Source organism: Calidris pugnax, unplaced genomic scaffold, assembly GCF_001431845.1.
Source record: "Calidris pugnax isolate Ruff unplaced genomic scaffold, ASM143184v1 scaffold44, whole genome shotgun sequence".
In the NCBI taxonomy this organism is placed as follows: Eukaryota; Metazoa; Chordata; class Aves; order Charadriiformes; family Scolopacidae; genus Calidris; species Calidris pugnax.
In genome coordinates, this window is record NW_015094506.1 from 7,646,604 (window position 1) to 7,672,266 (window position 25,663).

Consider the following 25,663-nt stretch of genomic DNA (forward strand, 5'->3'; position numbering starts at 1 on the left):
CATATTTTCACCTTCTTCCTTTGGGGTGATGGTAGCACATGGTAATGAAGCAGGGTAGGAAACACCATCCTGGGGAACTGTGAATTGTCTTCCCTCCTAAACCCTGCACCGCCACCCTCGTTTGCGGTGTAACCCGGGTCCGACGGGGCTCTGCAGTGGGGCTGCCCCGCCAGCCTCGGCGCCGCAGGGGCCCGGCCGGGACCGCGCCGGGAGGATCGCCGCCCCTTCCCGCTCCGCGGGGGCGCTCACCGCCGCGGGGAGGAGCGGGGCAGCGGCACCGTATAAGGCCGCCCGCCCGTCCCGGCTCCGCCACTCGCGCTGCCGCCCGCGTCCATCCCGCCGGAGACACACGGGCGGAGACCTCCGTGGGGCGCACCGCAGCGTACCGCACCTGCCCCGGCGGGACGCACCGCACAGCTCCGCGCCTGCCCCGGCGGGACGCACGCTGCTGCGGCACCCCCGCGGGGTCCCGTCCCCATCCCCTTTCCTCCTGCGCCAGCCACCCCGTGCCGGTCCTGCGGCGACCAGATTTTGGGGTAGATCCCGTGTCTCCAAGGGCAGGTCCCTCGGGCAGCAATGGGGCGCTTCACCGTCTGGGACTATGTGGTCTTTGCGGCCATGCTGCTCATCTCAGCCATCATCGGCATCTACTACGCCTTTGCGGGTGGGGGGCAGAAGACATCCAAGGACTTCCTTATGGGGGGCCGCAGCATGAGCGCCCTCCCCGTTGCCCTCTCCCTCACCGCCAGCTTCATGTCAGCCGTCACCGTGCTGGGCACCCCTGCCGAGATCTACCGCTATGGTGCCATCTTCTGCATCTTTGCCATCACCTATGCCCTGGTGGTGCTGTGCAGTGCTGAGATCTTCTTGCCCGTCTTCTACAAACTGGGCATTACCAGCACCTACGAGGTAAGATGGAGTACAAGAAGCCCTTCCGCAGCCTTCAGGGAGCTGGGGGGCTTCTCATGCCAGCTTTCTACGTGCCTCCCCTCGGTCTCTTCCTCCAAATCCCCCTGCACTCAGTGCTGCCCAATATCTCCATACTCCCAAGGGCAGGCTGCAACCTGCTCTGTCCCCAAGTCCTGCCACTGCCTCTGCAGAGAGGAGGTGCTCAGCCCTGCTGTCTTGTTTCTGGAGCTGTGCACCGTGCCAGATCTGTTTCCTTACTCACTTAGATCAGTAGGTGGATTAATTCTCGTGCAGCTTGGACGGTGACATGCGGTTAATGATGTGTAATTAGTATACCAAGAGTGCAAGAGCATCTAACATAGAAACCAGGATTTTCAAGTCGTGCTCCCTCCCCATAGGTTTCTAAGCCCAGGTGCTGCCACAAAAGTCCCCCCCTGGCAGACTATGTTTGCGCTGTTCTTAGAGATTTTGGGGAGATACCCTTCCCACCTGAGGCTGTTCATACTGATGAATGGCTTCTCCATCATGCCTATAAATGGAGGTGAGCAAGGGCTCTGTGTCTCCAAGAGTTTTCTTACTTCCACCAAACTACGGCAGAGCTGGTGGTCAGCTCAGCATGTAAGCTAAAGCTATAGCTAGCAGCGCAGAGACATCTGGAGTGGTGGGACACAAAACAGCTCAAGTTGACTGTTTTAGGGTGACAAAGCATCTGGTCAGGACTTTCTTCTGATTTAGAAGGTCTGTACAACCTGTTTATGCTCCTGCATGGAGATAGTTCCTAGCTGCAGATTTGGAGGCAAACTGCTCTTTTCATCAAGGGCATTGGGAAAGAGGCATGGGTGCAGGTGAAAGTCCTTTGCTAGCTACTTCGGTCTTTCGCATTTTATTACACTGAACAGGGGCGTTGCAGCACTAGAAGCTGAAAACAAGGTCTGTGTTGGTAGATTTAGATAAGCATTCACCAACAGAAATCTCTGGTGGCTTCCAGTGTGTTTTAAACTACTAATCTTTGGACTGTCAGTTATGATGATACTTAAAATAGGGCTCTTTTAAATAAGGACTTGCAACTATGACTGGAAACTCAGTGCTAATCTTGGGATTACATCAGAGTAATACACCTATAAAAGATATACCTTCTATTTGTGGACAGAGTTCAGAGATTAAACAACTTTGTGTCTGTCCAGGGTTTCAGCATGGCTTTTTTGTGTGAACATGCTCACAGTTTATATCTTAAATGCTCAATTCACAAGTGAGCACTTTGAGATACTTCAGTGTCTGTCTATGTCAATTGAACAGACTGGCAGGCAAAGGAAATCCCTTTTGTGCAACCACACACCCTGGAGAGTTGTTAGGACAGATGGTGGGAAGAAATTTGCCCTATAGCATGACAAACTCATTCAGAGGTTGTGCTGTCCTGGGCTAGACAGAAAAGTGAAGGGTCCTGTTTTGCAGAAGACTGGATTTCCACTTACCGGTAGAAGATGACAAGCTGCTTTGGGCAGTGCAGAACGTGAGGTTACCATGGGAGGAAGCTGCTGACCACTGAAAACCTTCTGGCCTCTCTTGCAGCAGTTCAGATGGACACACATCATGCCAGAGTTTCCAAATCGACTAAGGCGTAGGAGTAGCCATAATGTTTTCTTTCTCTCTTACAAGGCAAGCAGGTTCTATTGTTTGCTGGTACATCATTGTGAACTTCTAGGTTGCACTGTGTGGAGCCAAGAGTTGGAGTTAATGGTCCTCGTGGTTCCCTTCCAACTCAGGATATTCAATGATCCTGTGGCAATACATGCTGGTTTTGCCAAGTCCCAGATGCACAGCTCCTTGTCTATTGGGTGCCTTGAGGCAGCTGGGGGACACCAGTTTCCGTTCTGCAATCTCCGTCATATACTGGCTGGCTTATGTCTACTTCACCTGCTCGTGTGTCATTACCCAGCAGTGAGGTCTGTAGAGAAATACCAAATCAAGTTGAAAGATATATCAATCAAAGTGACGCTAACAGTTTTTGGCCATCATGAAAATTTAAAAATGTCTCTATGCTCTTTCTGTATCACTCATTGCTTCACTCTAGTCCTATCAATAATGCCAAGTTTTGATGTAAACATTTGGTTTTTCTTCTCTTTTGCAGTATTTAGAGCTTCGATTTAATAAATACCTGCGCCTCTGTGGAACGGTCCTCTTCATCATCCAAACGGCAAGTAAACATCAAAGCTCTTCTGTGGTCCTTGTAGCCACCAGGATTCTTCAGCTTAGTGTATCTGGCTGTTGATGAGGTTACTGCAGTGCATGGGTGGCTGGGAGTGGGAGAAATGAAGCTCTTTCTGCTTCAAAGCGCTGAGGTGGGGAGCGGATGCTGGGCTACGTCCCCCTTTGGTCTCTGTGTGCATTGTTGAGCCCCTGGAGCAGTCACTTGGCATCAGCTCCAGGACAAGAGACGAGTGACCCTTCTCTGCAGGGTAGCAGTGTGAAGAGCAGTCATTCGCCTGCCTGCTCGAGAAACCCACCATGGGTTCAAAACGTAAACATGCCCCAATTATCTACAGCAGCAGTTATCCTGTGGGCCGTGGATTCTGGGAGTCTGACTAATTCTCAAGGGTCTGTGAAAGGTGACAAAACAAGCTGTCAGGAGCTGTCATTTGCTGTACAAGGGTTTGTACCACCAGCACTGGAAAAAAACTGGGTGTCTACAAACTCAGAAACAGCAAATCACTGCCTTGGGGAATGTTAAAGTAAAGCAGTCCCTGCAATTACTGTTGCTGCAGTTTGTGGTATCCAGCCCATTTGGTGAGTCAGTACGGGGCCACAGCTTTTAAACGCACAGTGAGCGTGTGCCAAATGCACCAGAAACAAGAATGTGTTCTTTCACAATTTTGAAGTGGACTGTTTGGGGAATTCAAAGCAAGAATTAGTATACAATCAGAAAACTTTTCAAGTTACATGCTTGCTTTTTGCCTGTTTTTGTATTTTTAAGAGTGTTACAAGGCAATCACACTTACACCAGTAAGATGGTGGTGAATACAGTGCTAGTCAGTTAGTTGAACAGTACTGCTTAGCTGGCATTTATAGTAAAGTGCTAGCATGTGTGAATCCTGACACTGTTTCACTAGCAAACTTGAAGACATCACAGTTCCATAAATTGGAAGAAGCCAAGCATAATCTTTGCTTGAGAAGATCAGAAAAATAATTCTATACAACTTAAATATATACCGAAGGAAATTAACTAAGGTTCTGTAGATATCTTTCTGTGCCAAGCCTTAACAACTTAACCTGAATAATGAGAAGAACAGTGAAGAAAGGAAAGAAAATCCCCCAAGATTTTAATGTTGCCACTTTAGCTGTTCAGTGAATATTGGCATGTGTTTAAAAGAAGAGGAAAAAAAAAACGATATGTAGTAATACAACCTGAAAAACCACTGAAGAAGTGGAAAGATTGTATCATCAGTCCTGTTTTAATTTACACAAAAATGTGATTATACTTGTGACAAATTTTAATTTCTGATGGTTCAAAGCTTCTTGCACTTGTTTGCTGCATATGAGAAAGCCACTTTCTTGTGCTGAATCCCTGAATTAGCAGGATTGGAGAGACATAGGTTTGATTGATGGACAATTAGATGGGTAAGCAATTGGCTGGATGATTGCATCCACAAGCTGCAGTCAGCAGTTCTAATGGAAACCAGTAATGAGTGGTGTCCCCCAAGCGTCTGTACTGGGACCAATACTATTTAATACTTTTGTTAATGACATTAGGGGCAACGGGCTCAAGCTGGAACATAGGAAGTTCCATTCAAATATGAGAAAAAACTTTTTACAGTGAGGGTGGTGGAGCCCTGGAACAGGCTGCCCAGGGAGGTTGTGGAGTCCCCTTCTCTGGAGATCTTCAAGACCCACCTGGATGCAGCCCTGAGTAATGTGCTCTGGGTAATCCTGCTTTAGCAGGGGAATTGGACTAGATGATCTCTAGAGGTCCCTTCCAACTCTGACAATTCCGTGATTCTGTGACATGATGGTGGGACTGAGTGCACCCTCAGCCAGTTTGCAAATGACACCAACCTGAGTGGATGCAGCATGTTCTGAGGAGACACTCCCTGGGGACTAGTCGGGACTGGCAGCTTTCTTGGCATACAACCTGTATATGAAAACCTAGAGAGGACTCTTGGCACTGAGAGAAACAAACATGCACACATACAGGCAAGAGTGGTACAGGTTGGAATAGCTATTTCCCCAGTGGCCCCAGCATCCTGTCTGGCATATGCTGGTAGCAGGTGTGGAACAAGGGGCCACGGCAATCTGCTCATGCTGGGTAAAGCAGCCTCTCCATACTAATTTCCTCCCACAGCTGGATTGGTGCTGACTCCAGTTACCGCTTGGCTCTCTCCCCAGCATAGCCGCTGGCCATGTGGCAGTGCTCTGCCATGGGGGCTGGATTTGACCTGCTCAAAAGCCACAGCGAATGATCCACCAGTTAGCCATCCTGCTCTGGTTTACTGCCTGTGCCTGGGGCAGACTTCACACTCACAGGAAGGGCAAAGGCTTCCTGGATACCAGATGATGTCTGATTCTGCGGCTTTTCCATGGCAAGTCCCACCCCTGTAAATTGGGGACTCAGAAGAGTTCAGTCATGGAAAGCTGATGCAAGTCAGCTCAGGACCTGACTGTGGTTTAGATTCTTTGAATCAAGGCCACTGACCTTCACAAAAGTTGTCTGCACATGGAAAGCTGTATTCTCCTGAACCATGCCACAGCTGAACTTGTCCTAGTAGTACAAGATGGTAACAGCAGAGGTAAAAAGGCAAACAGGATTAAAAAATATAAACAAAGAAATTATAGAGGCTCTCAATGTATGAATCCCATTGTGCCCTCAAAAGTGGATGAAGTAACTCCTTTATTTGTCTATATCTTTCCTGTATTGGCTGAAAATACAGATCTGCTGGTAATCACACATGGCGTCATTTTCCAGGAGTGTAATCCCTTATAATGCTATCCATAATGACTAACGCTGCATTTTTTGTTCTTATTCATGTGCGTTATAGTTGCATACTGAGAGGCATATTGATCCCAAGACTGAGAAAAAAATTGTAATAGATTTCTTGGCAAACCGTGTGTAAACCTCATCAACTTCCTTTTGCTCTTGTTTCTGCCATATGACTGCAGTTTTAAAGCAATAAAACAAGTTAATTATAAAAGCCAGGAAAACCTGAAGAGGGATTTGGTGTTCAAGAGTCTGTGGTATTTGTTTCAAGAACACTAGGCTGTGAGACTGCAGTGTTGGTTAGCCTCAGACATTCATTTTCCAACAATTGGAATTATTTCTTGACTGTTACGACTTCAGGAAATATAGACTGCATAAATGCTTGAAGAGAAACCAGCTCGGAAAGTTATCATCTTTTCCAGGAATTCACATTTCTTTTGATTTTATATCTTTTTTTCCCTTCTAGACTTTATACACTGGTATTGTCATTTACGCTCCAGCTTTAGCACTAAATCAAGGTAAGATGAGTATACTGCAACTTTTCTTCTATGTTACAATTTTTTTTGCATATGATACTGGCATGCTTTTTTTTTGGTAATGCACACCTAAAGATATAGCTCAAAGATTGACTGTGAAGTCTTCTAAGATTTCTGTGGATCCTGATGGGAACTCTACGTAAGGCGTCCCAGTTGTAATCCTAGTCCTTTAACCCCTATTTAGAGGTTAGAAAAGGCTTGAGGGAAAAAATCTGCTGTCATTTACTCTACCTGTCATGCAGAATCCTTAGGTCATGGCTACATTCAGAAAAGTTAAGAAGACTTAAGTAAAGGCAATGGAGAGACTAAGCATACATTTCATTCACCTGGTTAAGTGCTCTTCTTCAAAACGAGAGCGAGGCAAAAGTTCTGTAAATATGTTCTTGGGCTGCATAGAACTCAGCCTATAATTTTTCCTGGAAAAACAAATCAGCAACAAAGAGATCTTGAACTTAAGATGTTTGTTATGATATTTACAAAATGAAATATTTCCATTTTCTACTTCAAAATGACTCTTTGCTTTGAAAATGAGCCACATTTATTTTTAAAAGTGTAAGGAGCTTTTATGTGGAGCCAAATTAAACTTTTAATCTAAGACAATTAATTTGTCCACTTGGCAAAGAAAAGGCAATAACAAAATGCAAATAAAAAATGAATAATTTTGGCTAGAATGAAAATCATGCTTGTTCTGTTTGTTGGGTTTGGTTTTTTTTTGGCTTGTTCATTGAGCAAAAAGGAATTAAAAACTCAGCACTGTCTGCATTGGTTTCCTCCAGTGTATAAGTCCCATGTTTTATGTCCTTGATGTTTATATTTGCCCTGCAAATAGATGCTAAACCAAGCTATGACCCAGCTGGCTCCCAACTAGAAGCAATGCTTTTCATTAGTTTTGTTACAGTGTTTCTAATTAGCCTGAGCTATCTGTTTGGGACCCCCCAGTGCCCTGCCTGGCAGCATGTGTGTGCGCCAAGCTGGGGCAGTGACTGCCTGTTTGCCAACCACAGCACAGGTTGTCTGGCATAGACATACTACCATGTTTCCCTAAAAGAAAGAAGAATAAAAGAAAGGTTTTTAGTCTGATACATTTCTTCCAAACCATGCTTGAACCACCTTGTCTCCCTGGAGCATCCCCATGCTGCTTACTTGCTTAAATCTTTGCCTAAGGACTCTGTGGGGCTACCCAGGCTTCAAGGAAGGACATGTGTTTTAAAACCTTTCTGATTCGGGGCCTACAAACATATTGGATGTGTTGATTGGCAGCATTCACATTAAGGACAAATAGCTTCTTAGATCCTGAAATATATCTAACTTTTAGCAGTTCCCAATGTCTGTAACAACCATTTCATTTCTAGACCTGGTTAGGGTGATTACCCTTGTTTAGTCACACAAATCTTTTCAGTGCCATTTTTTATTACCTCCTTCTTTTGCATTTAACTTACTTCTAGTTTTTTCAACAAACAGATTGGGGGTGAAAAATCGACTTTAATTGTTTTGTCCGCAATGCCTCATTCACACTGGTGCCATTTCCCTCTCTTTCAGTCACTGGGTTCGACTTGTGGGGTGCAGTGGTGGCAACCGGCGTGGTCTGCACTTTCTACTGCACGCTGGTACGTGGGCCCTTTGGCTGAAAAAAATTTCTCTTCCTTTTACCATTCACATCAAATATGGAATTTATCAGAAAGTGGCCTAATAACTGGGTTGCCCCATGGGAGTACATTTCCCAGCATAGCTGTAGCCCAGGGACTTCTCTGGTTGCAAAGGTAGCCACGATGTGGCTCAAACCTTTTCTGTTTCGATACATTCCAACTTCTGTTGCTGAAAGAACAGCAAAAAAGATAGATTTCCCTTCCTAAAAATGCTCCTGTAATTTTTTTTTCTAATCTAGTAGGTTTAGCTGTGCAATTTGTCAAGCACCTGCTTACTACAACTATAATATTCCTGTCTGTTGTTGAATAGAGCCACTGAAAATAGCAAGTGCCACATGAACAGATTGGTCTTTAGATTGCTGTTAATTAACCAAGTGTCTAGAAATTATTAAATGGAACCTTAGTGACAAATTTATTTGTATATGTTGGATTAAATCACGTTTATTTTTATTCAGATGAACGGTATGTCTTCTAGAGTTAGTGGTACTGTATGTACATTTAAGATGAGCACTGTTTGCCAGTTTATCTTTTGATACAAACTTCTGTATGAGGTTATGTGATGACAGAAGTACTGGATTAAGCTATGTGTATGGCCAAAGAAAATTCTAGTGTACTTCAAAAAAAGGCCAGGATGGACTGAATGGGTTCCAGGATCCAATTCCTAAACTCTCCAGTACAGCATTATTTCTATTAAAGAAGAAGATGAAATTAATCTATTATGCATAATATGGAGAGTAACATTTCTGTTAGTTGAATGTGAGTGCAAAGCAAGAGTGCTGCTGCCCTATTCTATCTGATACATGCTGTTCCTCATACAGGGTGGCCTGAAGGCAGTGGTGTGGACAGACGTTTTCCAGGTTGGAATCATGGTCGCTGGATTTTCGTCTGTGATCATACGAGCTGTGGTGGTTCAGGAGGGAATTGGACACATTGTAAATGATTCCTACCATGGAGGAAGATTAAATTTCTGGGAGTGAGTTTGTACTTGCAGATGATGTGCCCTTCTGTTCCTACAAATGAAGCCCATGTGACTAACTGTGAAATCAAATTGCTACTGAAGGGGGAGGAGGGGAGTTGTGACCCCATTTTTATATATTTTAAAACAAGCTTACCTAGTTTGAGGGATATTTTTTAGGTGTTTTAAGGATACGTTTTGGTTTCCACTGAAAGTGAATGGTGAATAGGAGAGGACAATCGTATCTATAATTTGCAACCAGCTGATTTGGCATTTCAGCTGCTGAATCAGAACAGCTGGGAAAATAATAATTTTTGCCTAGTCTGAAAAAGGGAAATGTTTTTCTTTTCCCTGAAAGAAAACTTAAGTAGTTTTGGTAGTATTTTACCCTCCATTATTGTAAATAATCATAGCCTAAAAGTATCATTTTGCAAGGTCAAAAATACTCATTCTGACAACGTTGAATCAAAACCCACTTTGTTAAAAAAAAAAGTTATTGTACTTTCGATGAGAAACTTCACCCAGTGCTATTAGTGAAAGTTTAGTGCGACACATTACCTTTTGTCCATCAGTTCAGTGTACTCATCAGGTTTTCTGTTAAATTCTTCACCAAGTTCTTCAGTAAGTAATTCATCTGTGGGTACTTTTTTGTTCTTCTCGTGAACGGTCTTTTTTTTCAATCTGTTTGGCTGATATGCAGTATTTGTCCTGCATTCCTTCTTCCCCCAGCCATAGAATTTACAGGTGGCTAAAGAAAAGAAAGGAAGGCATGTAGCAGGTGAAATAATATTCCATTGTTCACGAAGAAAAGCATAATTTAATGCTATATTAAAGTGTGATTAAGAAATATATATATATTTATGACCCTTCAAAATCAGCTCTTCACATAGAGCTAAACCAGCAAAATGTTTTACATCTCCATGTTTGTCCATGTCCACAAAGACTGGGCATGCAAACACACCTTTATATTGGTGTCAGACTGATATCCCTCTAGATAAGAAGGCATATTAGACCTTTTACTGGAGCATCAGTTCATCACAATAGTAACAGGCATCATACAGCTTTACGTAAGATTGTAGTTTATAGGCAAATAAATTAGTTAAGCTTCACCTTTGGACAAATCACAGTGTTTTGCTAGATCAGGATTTCAGCTCTGAGTTTTAAATTTGCTTTCCGTCAGTTCAGATTTCATGTATCTGAAGGTTCAAAATCTGGTCAAATTAAGAGAGTTTGCATTAGAATAAGTATGAGGAAATTTTTTCACCTAGCCATTAAGGTCTTCTCATAACGAGATTTTCATATTCTGAATTTCTTTTCTCTTTTCCCTCTCATTGTAGCTTTAATCCCAATCCTTTGGAACGTCACACCTTCTGGACGATTGTTATAGGTGGGACCTTCACATGGACTGGCATATATGGGGTCAACCAGTCTCAAGTACAGAGATACATTGCATGCAAAAGCAGGTTCCACGCAAAATTGTAAGTCTGTCTCCAGTAACTTTGAATGTCTGAATTCAGCAGTGACTGTTCTTTATAAGGGAATTTTTTTTTTGTCTATATAAAACCTTTTTGTAAACAGGAGCAACTTTGGCCTTTTGTTTGGTGGAGCAGGTAGAAGACAAATCAGCACAATAAATTCTGGTATTTGAATTACATATAATTGCTGTAACATTGAACTTTGTGCTGGTATTCTTGCATAAAAATAGCTGCCTTAGGTTTATATGCAACCTAAAGACCTATATATAGAGTACTTGTGCTGAAGTCATATCAGGACAGCATCTTGAATTGCTACTCTTTGAAACTGAAATCATTGTGTGGCAATTTTGCATAAGTAAAGACGAAAAGATTTTTCCATGCTGATTAGTATAGGCATGTAGGCATAAGAAAAATGCAGAAATGTTTTATTCAGTGATAACGTTGCTGAGGAATCACATATTTTGCTTTTGTAATGATCATGAAATTTTTTTTTAGGAATTCACTATGGAAACTGGCAGTTCTGTTTTCCTTGAATTTAAACATTTCTGATGAGCCTTTACTCTAGAATAGAGTATACCTACTGACTCTATCTTTAGTATCATACCACTAGTCAGGATTTAATAATTATTAGTGAGCTCATAAAGTCCATTTATAGGAGAAATATATAAATGCACATTATAACCACAGTCCCTATAACTGAGCGACATACAGAGAAGGAGTTTTATGAAGGCTTTCACTTCATGAAATCAGCAAAATACCCACAAAATCATGCACAGTTTAGCACTGAAATATTTTGGTCATAGCAATAATCTACTTTTCGGCTATCTGCACTGCAGACAGGAACGAGCTGATGCTCGTCATCAGCCACAGCTCCAGCATACACTGCCACATCTCCAACACCCCACGTGGCTTCTCCACAATCTCTGGCACATGGCTGGGTGCCAGGTTCTCGGCACTGCAGAGGCAGGAGGTACATCCCACATTTGTAATGCTGCTTGGCATGGCTGTGTGTAGGAAAACAGCCGCATACATTGTGCCAAATTTGTGCGCCAGTGAGACTGTTCTTCCTGACCACCTGCTCCACTTAGGGCTGTGCTCCTCTATCCCACCCTCTCTACCCTCATTACAAGGAGGGACAACTCCAGGGTGTCCCAGTGTGGCCAAGGGGAATCTGGCACCGTGGCAGCTTCTGGGCAGATATTCTGAGCTGTTGCAGCAGCTTTGACAGGGGCTGGAGGCTCTCTATTTCTGAGGGGATTTGGATGGGATTTGTAAGTCATACCGTATTATTGGTGACACAGACTTACTTAGTGGAGTCCTCTCCTGCTGGTGTGGGTGGCTGATCTCCCATGGCATCTTGCTCGTGCCTTGGTTGTGCAGGGAATTTCCCCTGCATGGAGCAATCATTTTGTATATTGGTTGCAGCTTGTCAAAACTATAAACACTTCCATTACGTGGTGACTATCTAGTTCATTAAGAAATGTAATTAAACATACCTGGCAAGTCCCATCAGTGGCCTGCACCTCTTATTGCCATTTAACCTGTACAGAGAAGAGTGAAATGTCAGGTCAAAATAATAGGGATTTGTAACCCTGTGGCATTTAGTGTAAGACTTTATAAGAGACAGCACAATAACAAATCAGAGCTGAGAAAATAATTCTTTCACGGATCCCAACTTGCAGTTCTTTGAGAGGCCATTAACAGTGGCACAACTGTAGGGATTTTCTCACGCTTTGGGAAAGGGTTTCACCCCATTCAAGAAACACACCAGTAGGTAGGAGCACATGCTGTCATCCTCAAATGGTAACTAGGCAAAGTGAACATAATGTGCATATATGAACAATAACGGGCACTCAGAGCAGGAGAGCTACATTTTCAGAAAAAAATGGGCTAGTAACGCATTTTTTTCTACTTTCCTTTTAAGGTCATCATCTGGCATATTTCAGTGCTAAAATCTTAGGGCTAGCCTGAAACAACCAACTGAAAATAAGCCCTGTGCAGTCACAGTGCGTACTTCAGCCAAACTCCACCCCATGTTGCTCACCCAGAATTAATGGGAACACTTTCCTTCAATAGTGTTACAATTATACTCCAGTGCTTACTCATAGGGTGTACCATGAGCTGGGATGTAAATCAGAAGAAAAAAAAACAGATTTCTTTTCACTGTCAAACACTGATGCGGTTTTAAAGCCAGAATTGCTGGATTCAGACAATTTCTTTTGCTTCAGTGTGTTTCTCTTGACTTTCTAATCTATACTACAGGCTATAGGCTAATACTGCTATTACATTTATTCAAAATATTTGGATTGATTTAACTCATTGGTTAAATTTTGTGCTAAGTCATCTTATATCAAGGTAGATTATGCCAATGTCAGGAAAGCTTCAGCTAAATGTATGCAAGACATCCAACTAATATGTAAGCATCTTTAAGAAGAGGACTATTTCATATTTACTACATTAGCCTGGAGAGAAATTTAAAGTGCTGCTCATGCTGTGTTTAGACCATCCCTAATTGTAAATACAAAGCATAAATGCAGAGTTTACCCTACTATGTGTAAATCAGCTTTTATTTATATAGGTCTTTTTAAAGAGTTTACATTGTGCTTGCCAATAATTTTTATATGGTATAAAAGTGATAGTTCAACTAGCTAATCTACATTATGTCTTTTTGAAAATGTCCATTTCAATGCCTAACGAAGCCTATAAAGTTAGGTTTACTTATTAATTCATATTGATGGTCCCCTAGATCAGTCCAAAGGCTGACACCCCTTACCTTCTTGGGAACTGAATCCACTAAAAGGCCTCCTGAAGCATCGCAAGCATGGCTCTATTTGCACAGAAACCAGAAATCCTCCTAGCAGAGGTCTCTGCAGTTGGCACGGGTCCAGGGTATGTGATCTGTCAGGCAGTTAGATCGTGATCAGTGGATGGCACACAGACAACTGGGAGGCATCTGCTGGAAAGGAACACTCTGTTTCAAGGGCAAGCTCCCAGTGGGTCTGTTTGCTTGAACTGACCACCCTTGGTGAGAACTTTGTGACCCAGGAGTCATCAAGAGCTGAGAAACATTTGAGAAGATCGGATAGCTAGATGGAAGGGAAAGGCCCTCACTGGGAGAGGAGAACAGTTTGCTTTTCACTGCCGGTAGAGGCTGCCTGTTGTGTGTGGCAAAAGTAGCGTTAATGCCTGAGAACATCTCTGCTCTCACCATTAGCTGAAGCTCCCGTCAAGACGTGGGGAGGGGATGGGGTTTCTGGACCATACCAGGCTCCAAGTTGTTTAGTTACTAAAGGGGAAGCTCTGGGATCAGTGGCAACCTCCCGCTCTCTGGAAGTGACAGCTGTAGGTGACTCCAGACCAGGTCCCAGTTCCTCCTTGCTGCCTCGCGTGGAAGCTCTCCCAGGAGGAAATGGGGGATTTGTTGCTTTACAAGGGCAACTCCAGCGTTGTGTAAGCGTGGCACTGCAACTCCAGAGGCAAAGGAGTGCTGGTGCTGACTAAAAGGAACCCCACACTTTGATCTGGGGCACCCCGCCTTACAAATCTGTCTGGGTTTTGTCTTTACCAAGGGGTGTGGTGAGGGGAGAAGAGCATCTTCTTGCCAGCTGCCTGTAATGTAAGACTTGTGCACATGATGAAAGGTGGGGATTGCTGTATCGCTCCCACCATCTCCCTCGCAGACTTTGACAGGGGATGGGCACTCAGACCGTACCACTAAAACCAGCAGTGTAATTCGTATACTTAAAAGCGTGATCGCACACTGGGTGAAATCCTGGGAGCCGCATTGTGACTCCCTTTCCAGTGGGCAGCCACACTGACCAAGGAATTCTGCTTGCTGCTGGCATGGGTGCTTGCTTACCTGGCCTGGGTCTTGTGGGACATCAACCTCTAAGATGTTGTGTCTGTGTGTGTTGGTGCAGGTCCCTCTACATCAACCTGGTGGGCCTCTGGGCCATACTGGCCTGCGCAACCCTGTGTGGCCTGGCCCTCTACTCCATCTACAAGGACTGTGACCCGTGGACAGCAAATCAGGTGTCGGCACTCGACCAGGTAGGGCCCCATGTTTCAGGGGATGGTGGTGACCTTCCTCTGCAGCCATAATGACCAGACCAGGAGGGATTCACAAGCCAGGGGGTTGGGATTAACGACAGGCCGGAGTCCCATATCAGGTGGCCCACACCTGGAAGAAGGCTACCAGCGGGCAGTTCTGCACTAATGATGGTGCATCCTTCCCTCCTTTGGGAAGAGCTGGGCAATCAAACCGTGCTGTACCATGTCACGGAGAAACCACCATTTGATCCACAGCAGCCTCTCCCTAAATAGGCCCTGGGCAGCAGATTTACCTGAGGAGAAAGAGCTCTGGGAGCCCATAGACTGACCAGAGTCAGGACCAAAGGAAATCGTATAAATCTTTTTTTTTTTTTATGTTTATGCCTGGCATACTCGTACAGGCTCTGGATAATGCCCCATGGACTATAGCTGGAAAATCAGGAGAAGAGCACAGAAAATGGAGTACCTGAGGCAGGACCACCTGGTCTTTAAGGCTAGAATAAAATGATACAGAAAACCAAGGTGGAAATCCGAACGAATTAAGTTGTTCCTGTCAGTCAAATTCTGGAAACTGAAAGCAAGATACTAAAAGGACCAACTTATCTGTGAAAAAAATGACTCACAGGATGTAAATCTTAAAATTCCTCTCTCTTTCCAGCACTCAGATCTTGCAAAGGGCTAACAAATGACACACAGTTTTCAATAATGAAATTGTTCTCACGTATCCTGAGGTTACTGCACTGTATCTAAAAACCTTTCTGTGGAGTCAACAGCAGATGTAAGCATCTACCATTGGCACCCAAGCCCAACAGAGTGATGTACAGTACAGACTATCTGCTGCCCAGCACTAGTTTCCTATACCATCGCCACCGGAAGGCAAGTCTGACAGCACGGCTATACGCTCACCTCTGATTGGTGGTCTCAACAGACTTTGCTCTATCTCAAGCAGATGTTTTAGGATTGTTTTTCTCTGTAGAAACCCGACAAATAGTGCAAGGTGGGACATTCAAAATTAGAACAGCTGGGCAGAATGCCAACGAGAAGGCTGTAACAGAAATAATACAGTGACAAAAAGAAAAATTAGATCAAGATAGTAATATTTCTTACTCTCTTGAATTTTTCAGCTAATGCCATACCTAGTGCTGGATATTCTCCGAGATTTTCCAGGAGTGCCAGGGCTTTTTGTGGCTAGTGCCTACAGTGGGACATTAAGGTAATTTAAAAATTTGGAGCCTAGTACCTTTTTCTTTTTTTTTTTATTTGTTAGAGCTAAAGTTGCATTTATACTAAAACTTTTGCTTTTCATTTCTTTGTCTAGCTAATTTTTCTTCTTTGAAAAAAGCACAATAGGATCTGTTATGATGCAGCTTAAAAATCCATAGTTTCCAACAGTGGGGCTCTGAGGTCCTAGGACTCAAAGCTATTTGGAATTCCCTACTAGAAACATGAGGAAACAGCTAGCCACACGGCAGTAACAAATCCTCCTTTTAAAGCTCCTCTGCTACAGGAATTTTTAAGTATTATAAGTGGTTGGTTACACAAAAGACTTACAGTTTGGGGGAATTTCCTACTGCTCATCTCTAATTTTCCAGTTTCAAACCTGCATAACTTTAAAGCCATCTCCCTGTCTTCATCCTTGATCCTGAGGGTCTTGTTTACAAAAGAGGTCCTGGACTTCCAATTGTCTTGAATGAACCTCATGAAGACAAGTATCACTATATATTTTTACTGAAGGAGACAAATCAATCTGCTTCTGTCTCATAGCAGGGACTGTTTTGTTCAGCTTTCCCAAGAAGCATCTTTTAGGAAACATCACCTCTCTCAAGCAATGCTCTGAACAATAGCAAGCAGATACAAATAAGGAAACCTAAGAATGTGATACCAGAATAATTATTTTGTTCTGAGTACTTGTAGCTGCATAAATAGAGGGAACAGCAAGGATATTTGTTTTTCATGTGCTAAGGAACAGTTGGTAGCTTGCGAGAGCAAGGTACACATAGACGCAAGATCACCTGACTGGCTTTGTGCCTTAGGAGTGCTGGTTTCTCTGACCTCCACAGGGAGCCTGAAATAGTCCAGTTTAGACAAGTTGCCTAATTTTTAGATGACTATAATTAGATTATCTGAATGCTTCTCCGAGAGTGCATTCAAGGTGATCAGTGACCTGCATGTAGGAATTTTGTCTACCCAGATATGTACTGTGTATATCATTGTGAAGGTATCACGTATACCAGTAGTGTTTACAGCTTAGCCACTTATAATAGATATTTTCTTTGACTTCTCCAGGCCTATCTTTTCATCAAGATTTGCCTTGTCTTCACTAAGAGCAATAATTTTAAACAGTTTTTGTAAACTATTAACTACATCACTTGGAATAATGAGTTATTTCAACCAATATAGCAGTATGTAACTGCTGTATAGTTTTCTGACACCGTTCTAGGTAGTGGCCGTTTCTCTCTGCCAGTAACCCATCTGTTACCTATGATTTCAGCTTGCAAGATAAAAAAATTGTATAAATCTTGCCTTCTGTAGTACAGTGTCCTCCAGCATCAATGCTCTGGCTGCCGTGACTGTCGAAGACCTCATTAAGCCGTACTTCAAATCCCTCTCTGAAAAGAAGTTGTCCTGGATTTCCATGGGGATGAGTATGTCTGCAAAAATATCTTTTCCACTTTTGCTTTACAAAGCCAGGGCTTGATTCAGATCTCACTTACAGCAGTGTAAGTCAGGAGTAAGTGCATTCTCACCAATAGAACTACACTGGTGCAATACGGGGGGAAGAGGAGATCAGCTGCGTAGGTTTTACACGGAATGGGGGACAAGCTATTTCAAGTGAGCGTAAGGAAAAAAAGAAACCATCTTTTTTGATCTTTAAGCAGGAAAGGTGCACTGCGTCTATATTCAATATTGACTGCAGTACTGCAAAGCCAAATGTCTTAGACTGAAACAGCTGTTATTTTTCATTCATCTGTCAAAAATGAGAAGCATAGGAAACAATTTTGCAACGAGCCTTTTGTATTGAGTGATACACAAGCAATAGCATTGTGTCCCAGTAACGTTCCAGAGAACAAGAAACTCTGTGTCTTCTCTGATACGCTCTCAGACCCTCAATCTGCTTAGCTCCTCTGTTTAAAATGTAGCTCAAAGAGAGCCAGAACTAGGCTGAGTGGATGGTTTAAATCTCTGAAGTGCAGTTGCCATCTCTGCTAGTTGTACTGTCTGTGACCAGCTTGCAGGTGTTGCCCAAGACAGTGTTTGTTCTAAGAGTGGAAAAACCACAATCCCAACATGGTGTCATAGCCCAGGCCAGGGAGCACAGCAGACTGGTGGCAGGTGACAAGTCTTAAATATTTTCACTGGAGAGCAGTTTCTTAAATGTTATTGCAAACAATGCATATGCCAAAATTGTTGTTGGTTTCATCACAAGTTGCCCTGACGTATCACATTAAGCAGTGGGATTAATCTATGGCTTGTGCAGTGAAACTCAGCGGGGTGGAGGTGAAAAAAATAAATAAGCCAGTGTTATGGGTCCTGGGAAGAGACATTATGTCCTGGTCACCCGGGATGTTCTTTGTCAAAGTGCCAGCTCCCAGTAATCTGCAAGCATTTACTTTCTTGCTCCAAAGACTTTAGACTGAGAAGCAAAAATCATTCCTTCAAACTAATGACTGACACAGGAGATTAACTTAGAAATATGAACAATACATGTGATATTGCCACTGCGGCTAATCCATATGGCTGCCATTTATTAACTAACCTTAATAATACACAAGAAGAGGATTTTGTCACGTTTGCATGATTTCCTCTTAATGTAAACAGAAACCACCAGAAACCTGACCTTTTGGCCAGTTCAGGCTCTTAGAAAAAACCCAGATGCTATCAGGCTTGTTTTGGACGTGTCAGGGACCATGCCAGGTTAGATGGAAACATTTCAATTAGTGATTTTCATAATTTGGCAGATTCATGCATCGTTCTGCCTTTCCCACACAGGCCTGTTTTATGGTGGAGTCTGCATCGCTATGGCTGCACTGGCATCTCTCCTGGGAGCCTTGTTGCAGGTAGGTGTCCAACTACTTTTTTGTGTCCATGTTGAATAACCCAGAATGAATTACGTAAGAAAATAATTACTGGATACCATTATGAGATTAGTTTTTTTTTTTCTTTGTTGTGTACTGGCCTCAAACTGCCCATGGCTCAGCCTCTGGTTTAAGCACCCACGTAACTATACCAAGTCCTGCCAGCTGAGTACGAAGCAGTTAACCCTCATAATTTCCTTCTCAACAGCTTCCTTTCTTGCCACGTTGGAGGCTTTAACTGTCTTGCACAGCACCTGATAGCAGACTCTTTTCTCTCCTCAGGCAGCGCTCAGTATTTTTGGCATGGTCGGTGGCCCCCTTTTAGGACTGTTTGCCTTGGGAATCCTCTGCTCATTTGCAAATGGAATTGTAAGTAGAAGTTTAAAGCCCTGTCCATCCAAAATTAATTGATAACTTTGGGCATCTTCTTCCCCCTCTCCCCTCAGTAATTTTATGTTGGGCAGCAAGGAGATGTCATTGATACTTTCTATGAGGACATTTTCCCTTGCTCCCTTTTCTCCTTATCCCAAGGAAGTGACAAACAGGGCTGTATAAGAACTTGAATTTCTATTCTATAAAGAGATTTACGTGAACATAGTTGGGGGGAAAAGTCTGAATGAAAATGAAATTTTGGCAAGGATTTCTGGAAAACAGTTTTAGAAGCAGGGAACAATGTATCTTGAGAATGTAGCTGAACTGCCAGTAAACTCAGAGGATGCTGGCCTGAGCAAAAGGGGGTAAGGATGGGAAAACAGGGCCCAAGCACTTGCAGACTGAACTGGAGTGTTCTTAGAGTATTGTGAAATTCTAATTTCCAGGGGGAAAAGCTATTCCATCAAAAAATAGATTTGACAAACTTTGGGAATATGGGTCATGGGTTAGTCTGATAGGATTGATATTTAGTAAGGTTCACTAATCACTAACCTTTACCTCTTTGCAGTTGCAAACTTTACATATATACTAAAAAAAAAATAAAATAAACCACTGTCTGTCAGCCAAAAAAACCCCCACCCTGAAGCAGAAGAAACTTTTGCAAAAACAGATCACATGAGAAAGAGGAAAAATTTCTTCTGTATTTGTTCAAGGAGGGCCTCAAATACAGCAGTGTTTTCCCATATACCATGCAGCCCCAAGCTATTCTTTGATTGTAAAAGCATAGTGGCAAAATAGAGAGAAATGCTCAGGAGCTGTGAGTAAACACTGTATTTCCCAAACGGGGAATGAAGTAAACTCCCCAGCTCTCCCCAGCTGTATATTTCATTTTTACTATGGAGCCTACATGTTAGATTATCTTGGCTGTTTCTTAGTCATCTAGGTGTTGGGTTTGGTTTTTTTGTTTTTTTTGTTTTTTTTTTGTTTTTTTTTTTTTAAATATCCTTTTACCTTTCATGTAAATTCAAGTTTAACTTCCTGTTTTGCAGGGTGCCTTTGTGGGTCTTGTCAGTGGCTTTGTTGTTTCCCTTTGGGTTGGAATTGGATCTCAGATTTATCCTCCGCTCCCAGAGAGGACCAATCCACTACCTCTCTCAATTGAAGGCTGTAATATATCCTCAGTAAATTTCACATCAACAGAAAATCCATTAACAACAGTCTTCAGCACACCAACTGTGGAGAGGTATACAAGTTCATAATGTGCAATCAACAAAGCATGTATTTGTTTTAAAGCAACACAAACATCTGCCTAGCATGTGGCTTACTATAGCTATTCCTCCCTGGTTTACCTACCTGGCTGTTTAAGATTAAGCAGTTTTCTCTGATCTTTGTTTTTACCCTGTCAGAGTGAAGTTTGTCTGAGTTATCCCAGAACAGAAGTCAAAGTGAACCTTCCTATTGATCTGAAAAGCTTCAGTTCAATATTTGAGTCTAAAGGCTTGGATATACCTTACCGGGACCCACAGTGTCAAAGCAAGCATAACATTTATAGTTATTGGATTAACTTCCACAGTCCATCACACAAATTAAAGTAGTAGGCAGTTAAAGGGCAATCTCCCAATTTAACAGTTTCACCTACACCATTTTGCCTGTGCAGAAATAGTTCTATTCAGGAAATTCGGAAGAGGGCATAATCCATATAAATGGCAAAATATAATGGATTTTCTCCCCTTTGCAATTACCATATGTCTTTCTTTGGACAATCAGAATGACAGTATAGGGAACAGCAGGAACAGAAAGAAGCTTCACAAAGACATTTCTAGGGATTCACAATCCTTATACCTTAGAGCACTTTGCAATCAACAGGTAACCTAGTACACACATGGATGCCCCAACATCCAGCTTCATAGTAGTTCCAGTAGCACCTCTCACACGATACCTCCAGCATTGCTCATGGATGCAGGGAAGCAGCTGTTGCAACAGAGCTCATTGTCAAAATAAGGTGTAACCTGAGGTGTGACAGTTCCCATATTGTTTCTGGCCATTTAGAGCTGCACGTGGCTGATTTCCTACTTTTTTTTGTGTGTGTGTGTGTGTCCTTCTAAAGAGGTTATCCCTTCATCTGGACAGCTGGAGTGCTCAGCTTCACGCTAGGCTCCTAGCGGAGACAGGACTGTCCTGTTTTACCTGCTCAGTCCCATGCGTTGCCTCACTGTACTGGCCAGTCTCCTCCCGTACGAAGAAATCTGTCCTGGAAATTTTAGAAAAAAATTTTAGTGCGTATTTTATTGGATAGAGGTAGTCCAGGACTACCAGGTCGCTTAGGTCACAAGTATTTACATGCTGTGTGGAAACACAACATTTTGAAAGCAGAGATTAACACTTTTTCTGCTCTTTTTCAGGCCTGCCCTTGCAGACAACTGGTATTCCTTGTCTTATCTCTACTTCAGCACACTTGGGACACTTATCACAGTAGTTGTGGGAATAATTATCAGCCTTCTAACAGGTACTAGTTCCAGAGCTGTGATTGAATGTGTTTTAGTTCTCTTTCAAATTAAGATGACCAGAGAGCTGTCATGGCTACAGGAAATACTAGTGACACTATTGCATATGCTGTGTAAAGGTTACCATCCTAAATCTCATTTCCTTCCCTCAGCCCTTCCACATCCCACTCTTGGTCTCTGCTCACGGTAAAAGTTACTTCAGATTTCTAAGGAAAAAGAAGTTTCGGCAGTTTTTTAAATTGAGGGGTGAAAAAGAATAATAATATAAGACATCTATCTTTCCTGTTTTATTAGATGCCAGCAGGGGCTGGAGGTTTAAGGGTTGTCCCTGAACATGGCAACAACTCCAAGCAAGGAGATACACCCATGCTTCTAGAGGACAAAAGCAGTTTGGAGTGAGTTCTGAGCACTCAAGGGTTATTGTCTGCACCTGTACAGTGCATGCTTTTCACCACATTCCCCAAGCATGTATCTAAGAGCTGCAGCCTCTGTGCATGGCTACGTTAGCTTCTTACTCGGTTTCCCTGTACTATTTGTGCAAGGGGCAAAAAGCAGCACCCCACAGGTAAGAATGGGAACTTCAGTTCCAGCCCACGGCCTGGGCACTTTTGCATCTAGGTGAGATGCAAAGCACAGCTGTTATCCAGCTCATGCATGGCAGAAATAGGACTAAAGCGGCTGCTCTCACAGCTTTCCCCAGTGTGCCCAGCCAGGTTCCTGTGACAGCCCTCATCTTTGAGGCTGCTGGATTTACAGACCTTTTAGTCTGACCTACAACTACTCCAGGACTATGAAACTCCAAACCCAGCAGACAAACTCACTTCCATTAGCTTCCCCGTGCCTTGCAACTAATAAGCACAAGTTACACTTCTACAATTTTCTTTTCCTTGTGAGTTTCTAGAGGACTTACACTCCCTTTTTTTTCCCATTACAAGCTTTTCCCATTCATATACTGATGCTTGTAGACAGGTTTTGCTCCTTACCAGGTTAGGATCAGGTCACCCATAGGCCGTGACACGAAACACAAAATCTGGGCAACTCAGCAAATCCAGATGAGAAGTCCTCAGCCCAGGAAACAAAATGAAAAAGAACTAACCCAACCACAGCATGACCCTGCTTTTTTTTTTTTTTTTTTTTTTTTTTTTGCACAACAGTTCTAAAAAAAAAAAAAAAAAAAAAAAAAAAAAAAAAAAAGTTCTAGGAAAAATATTAAACCCACACAGACTGAAGTCTCTGCACTGGTAGCTGAGGATTTTTTTTTTTTTTTTTTTTTTTTGTGGCACAAGATCTCATTTAAGCCTCTGGTGGCAATCAAAGCTAATTCCTAGCACCTGTGTCTCCTTTCTTCCCCACACACCTTCCCCACACATGTTCCCCACCAAGAATAGTTAATCTTCCATGCCTTAAAAATGTCCAAACATCCCATTAACCCTCTTCCCCCACCTTGGGGCTGCCCTTAAATAACTCACTATAAAAATTGCTGGTGACTCTGGAGATGGAAGTCTTGCTGACAAGGAGCTGAGGACTGGGGCTCAGGGTCCAGGGTGGCACTTGGTACCACAGCTCCTGGCCTGGCAGGGTGGTCCCAGATATCCCATTGTATGGGATTCATCCTTTTCTGATGATTGTCTCAGGATTTTTACACAATCAGAAATCTGAGGATGATCTAGGAAAGTCTGGGAAATGGTTAAGGCATTTCAAATAGACCTTGAGGGATCATTTTATATTTTGAGAGGTGCAGGTATACATAATTGCAAATAAATGATCCCTAAGGCCTGTGATTGCTTGATGGCTTTTGCTGCATGACTGTCCTGCTCACCTGGCCTGGTGCCCACAGCTGGGCTCTGATATATCATTTGCAGGTGGAAACCTGGCTAATTGAAACCTGCTTATTTTGCAGGAGGACTAAAGCAGAACATAGATCCTAAATTCCTGCTGACCAAGGAAGATTTCCTGTCCAACTTCTCATGGTCTAAATCTGAGACAGTAAGTGTAATTATGCATCTCTGACTTAAATCAATTTTTCCTCCTGGGGACAAAGGCAAACAGTTTCTGGCTTATTTTTTCCCATCAGGATGAATATCACCTCATGCTGCCTGTTGTGACTGTGTGCTTTAAGGCAGCAGCAGAGCATAAGGCAGATAGGATTAAAGCAGCTGGCATAGGCCGGGAAGCTATGTTTGGCCACAGCTTGTCATCAGTGAACGACAGAGCAGCAGCTGAGACAAGAGACAGTTGTTCTCCGGGTTTCTGCCAAAATACTCCCTCACTAGTGTCTTGGAAGCTGGCCCAAGGCATGCTTTGGGCTCAGCAAAGCTTCCTTTGTTTGTAAACATGTGTTCTCTAAAGTCTGGATTTTTTTAGCTATTTCAGCTACTGTTTGAGAGAAAACATTTCTAGTCAGTGTAGCTGTTTCCTAGCTCCTCCCTAAGATGTAAGAAAAGGGGAGACATTATTGGGTAATAACTTCCCTTACTAAAGAAAACGTAGGGGAAATCTGGTTTGTTTGGTTTTTTTTAATAAACTGTGGATCACTTTTCAATCAGTATCATCAGGATGCTGAACATTCAAGCTCAGCTTTGTTCAGTGCTTTTTGAATGCTGCAGTACAGGCAAGGATCATATCTTTGAGATGGTCCAGTTTGCAAAATGTCTGTCCTCCATGATGACAACTCATTTCAGTATGATCTCAAGTATTTCAGCTTGTGGATATGAATGCCAGGAATAAAAAGGGATTTTTACAATACTGTTGTAATGCTCATGTCAGGATTGGAGACCAGCTATCCAGTTACTGTCATTCACTGCCTTTAATGGGCCAAAATCTGTTTTCACTATCTTGGAATTTAATCCCTGAAGACTTTTGAAAAAAACCCCACCCACATGGAAGCTAAAGTCCACAGCCATACTATTTTATGCCCAGAGTCAGAAACAAGTGTTTGGCTGGTTATACAGCTGGGAGCTGAGTAACATATAGTCAGCATCACAAATTATGCAGAAAGTTGTTGAGGAAAAAATCAGGGGGAACTGAGCAACTTCCTGCACGTGAAGAGCTCAACATCTCATTATGTTTGACAGAGATGGAACATCAAAGCAATGATGCATGTTAATGTGCTCTTCATGTCAAAGATGGGTCAAGGACTAAGGGATGGGAGTCAATAGCTCAAGGACATGGTGCTGACACATCACTAGACATGAAAACAGCAATTAGATCTTTGCACACCCCAAACTACTTTTGACGCTTTGCAGGACAAGAACATTTTATGTGACAAGAATATTTTCACAACTAGTACCTTATGCAATAAGAAACTTTCCATGCCCCTAGAAAAATACCAACTACTACAATGAATAACAATTTATGCTCTGTCAGCAACCAACATGTGTTTTCCTGCAAGGCATCCTGTGTTACTCTGCTTCCATACTGGTCAAAGAGAGGAAGAGTGTTTCTTCCACTTCACAGCATGGCTTTTGTCTTTTCTTTTTTAGCAAGAGAAAGTGGAAGTGTTGAGCTGCAACCCTTTTACTGTGGCAGCCGAAGGAACTGACAACCCTGCTTTCAGCCACATCGAAATGGATGTTGCAAGTGATAAGGACAACAAAGTCAATGGCCTTCATATGTGACACGGGGCCACGCCAGCCCACGAGGACAGTTTTGTTCATGTAAAGCACCATTGACGTTCCTGTGCTGGGTCAGTTACCAGCCCTGCTTGGGTCATGGGCTGGCGTCTGCTGAGCTTCATGGCACCGTCACCCTTGCATGACCTTGACATTAGCCAAGAAAGGAATCAAGTCTTTCTTGCACTTCTTTGCTCACTCTCTCTCACGCTGGATCTTGGTGACAGGGCTTAAGGCAATGTTTCTATGTGAAATATTTGCCTTATATTCTTGAGCCTCCTGGAAGATATCTGCTTTTAATCTCAGTTCACTCTCAGAGTAAATTTTTTATTTAGTAAGAGCACTGTTTTTCTGGTTTTTTTTTTTCTTCTTTTTTTTTTTCTTATAAGGCATTAGAAGAATGAAGAGATTAGGACTGCAAGACTATCAGATTGTGAGAAACAGTGGGTCTTTTTTTAGTACAGGAGGTGTATTTAGTGCCATCTGGTTCTTTTGTAGAACTGATCCTGAAAGCGTATTTATTTTGCTGGTTTTGTCACGTATGTTTGTTTTTATTAACC

At 42.9% G+C, this 25,663-nt stretch overlaps 1 protein-coding gene across 1 annotated transcript; it reads left to right on the plus strand.

Moving 5' to 3' along the window:
* The first annotated feature begins 576 nt into the window (after positions 1-576).
* SLC5A8 (solute carrier family 5 (sodium/monocarboxylate cotransporter), member 8) lies at positions 577-25,109 on the plus strand. Its single transcript, XM_014963501.1, has 15 exons — positions 577-909; positions 3,038-3,103; positions 6,345-6,396; positions 7,954-8,021; positions 8,879-9,033; positions 10,353-10,493; positions 14,411-14,540; positions 15,665-15,753; positions 17,073-17,185; positions 18,531-18,598; positions 18,899-18,985; positions 20,038-20,231; positions 21,391-21,494; positions 23,393-23,478; positions 24,975-25,109. Exons 1-15 carry the CDS (start codon positions 577-579, stop codon positions 25,107-25,109), a joined length of 1,821 nt encoding a protein of 606 aa, XP_014818987.1.
* The last annotated feature ends 554 nt before the right edge of the window (positions 25,110-25,663 follow it).

Bases quoted from the DNA above. Each gene is read 5' to 3' on its own strand.
- SLC5A8 (XM_014963501.1), top strand. From the start codon at position 577: ATGGGGCGCTTCACCGTCTGGGACTATGTGGTCTTTGCGGCCATGCTG. The intron at 3,104-6,344 runs GCAAGTAAACAT...TTTCCCTTCTAG, and splicing joins TCCTCTTCATCATCCAAACG to ACTTTATACACTGGTATTGT. The intron at 14,541-15,664 runs GTAGGGCCCCAT...TGAATTTTTCAG, and splicing joins AGGTGTCGGCACTCGACCAG to CTAATGCCATACCTAGTGCT.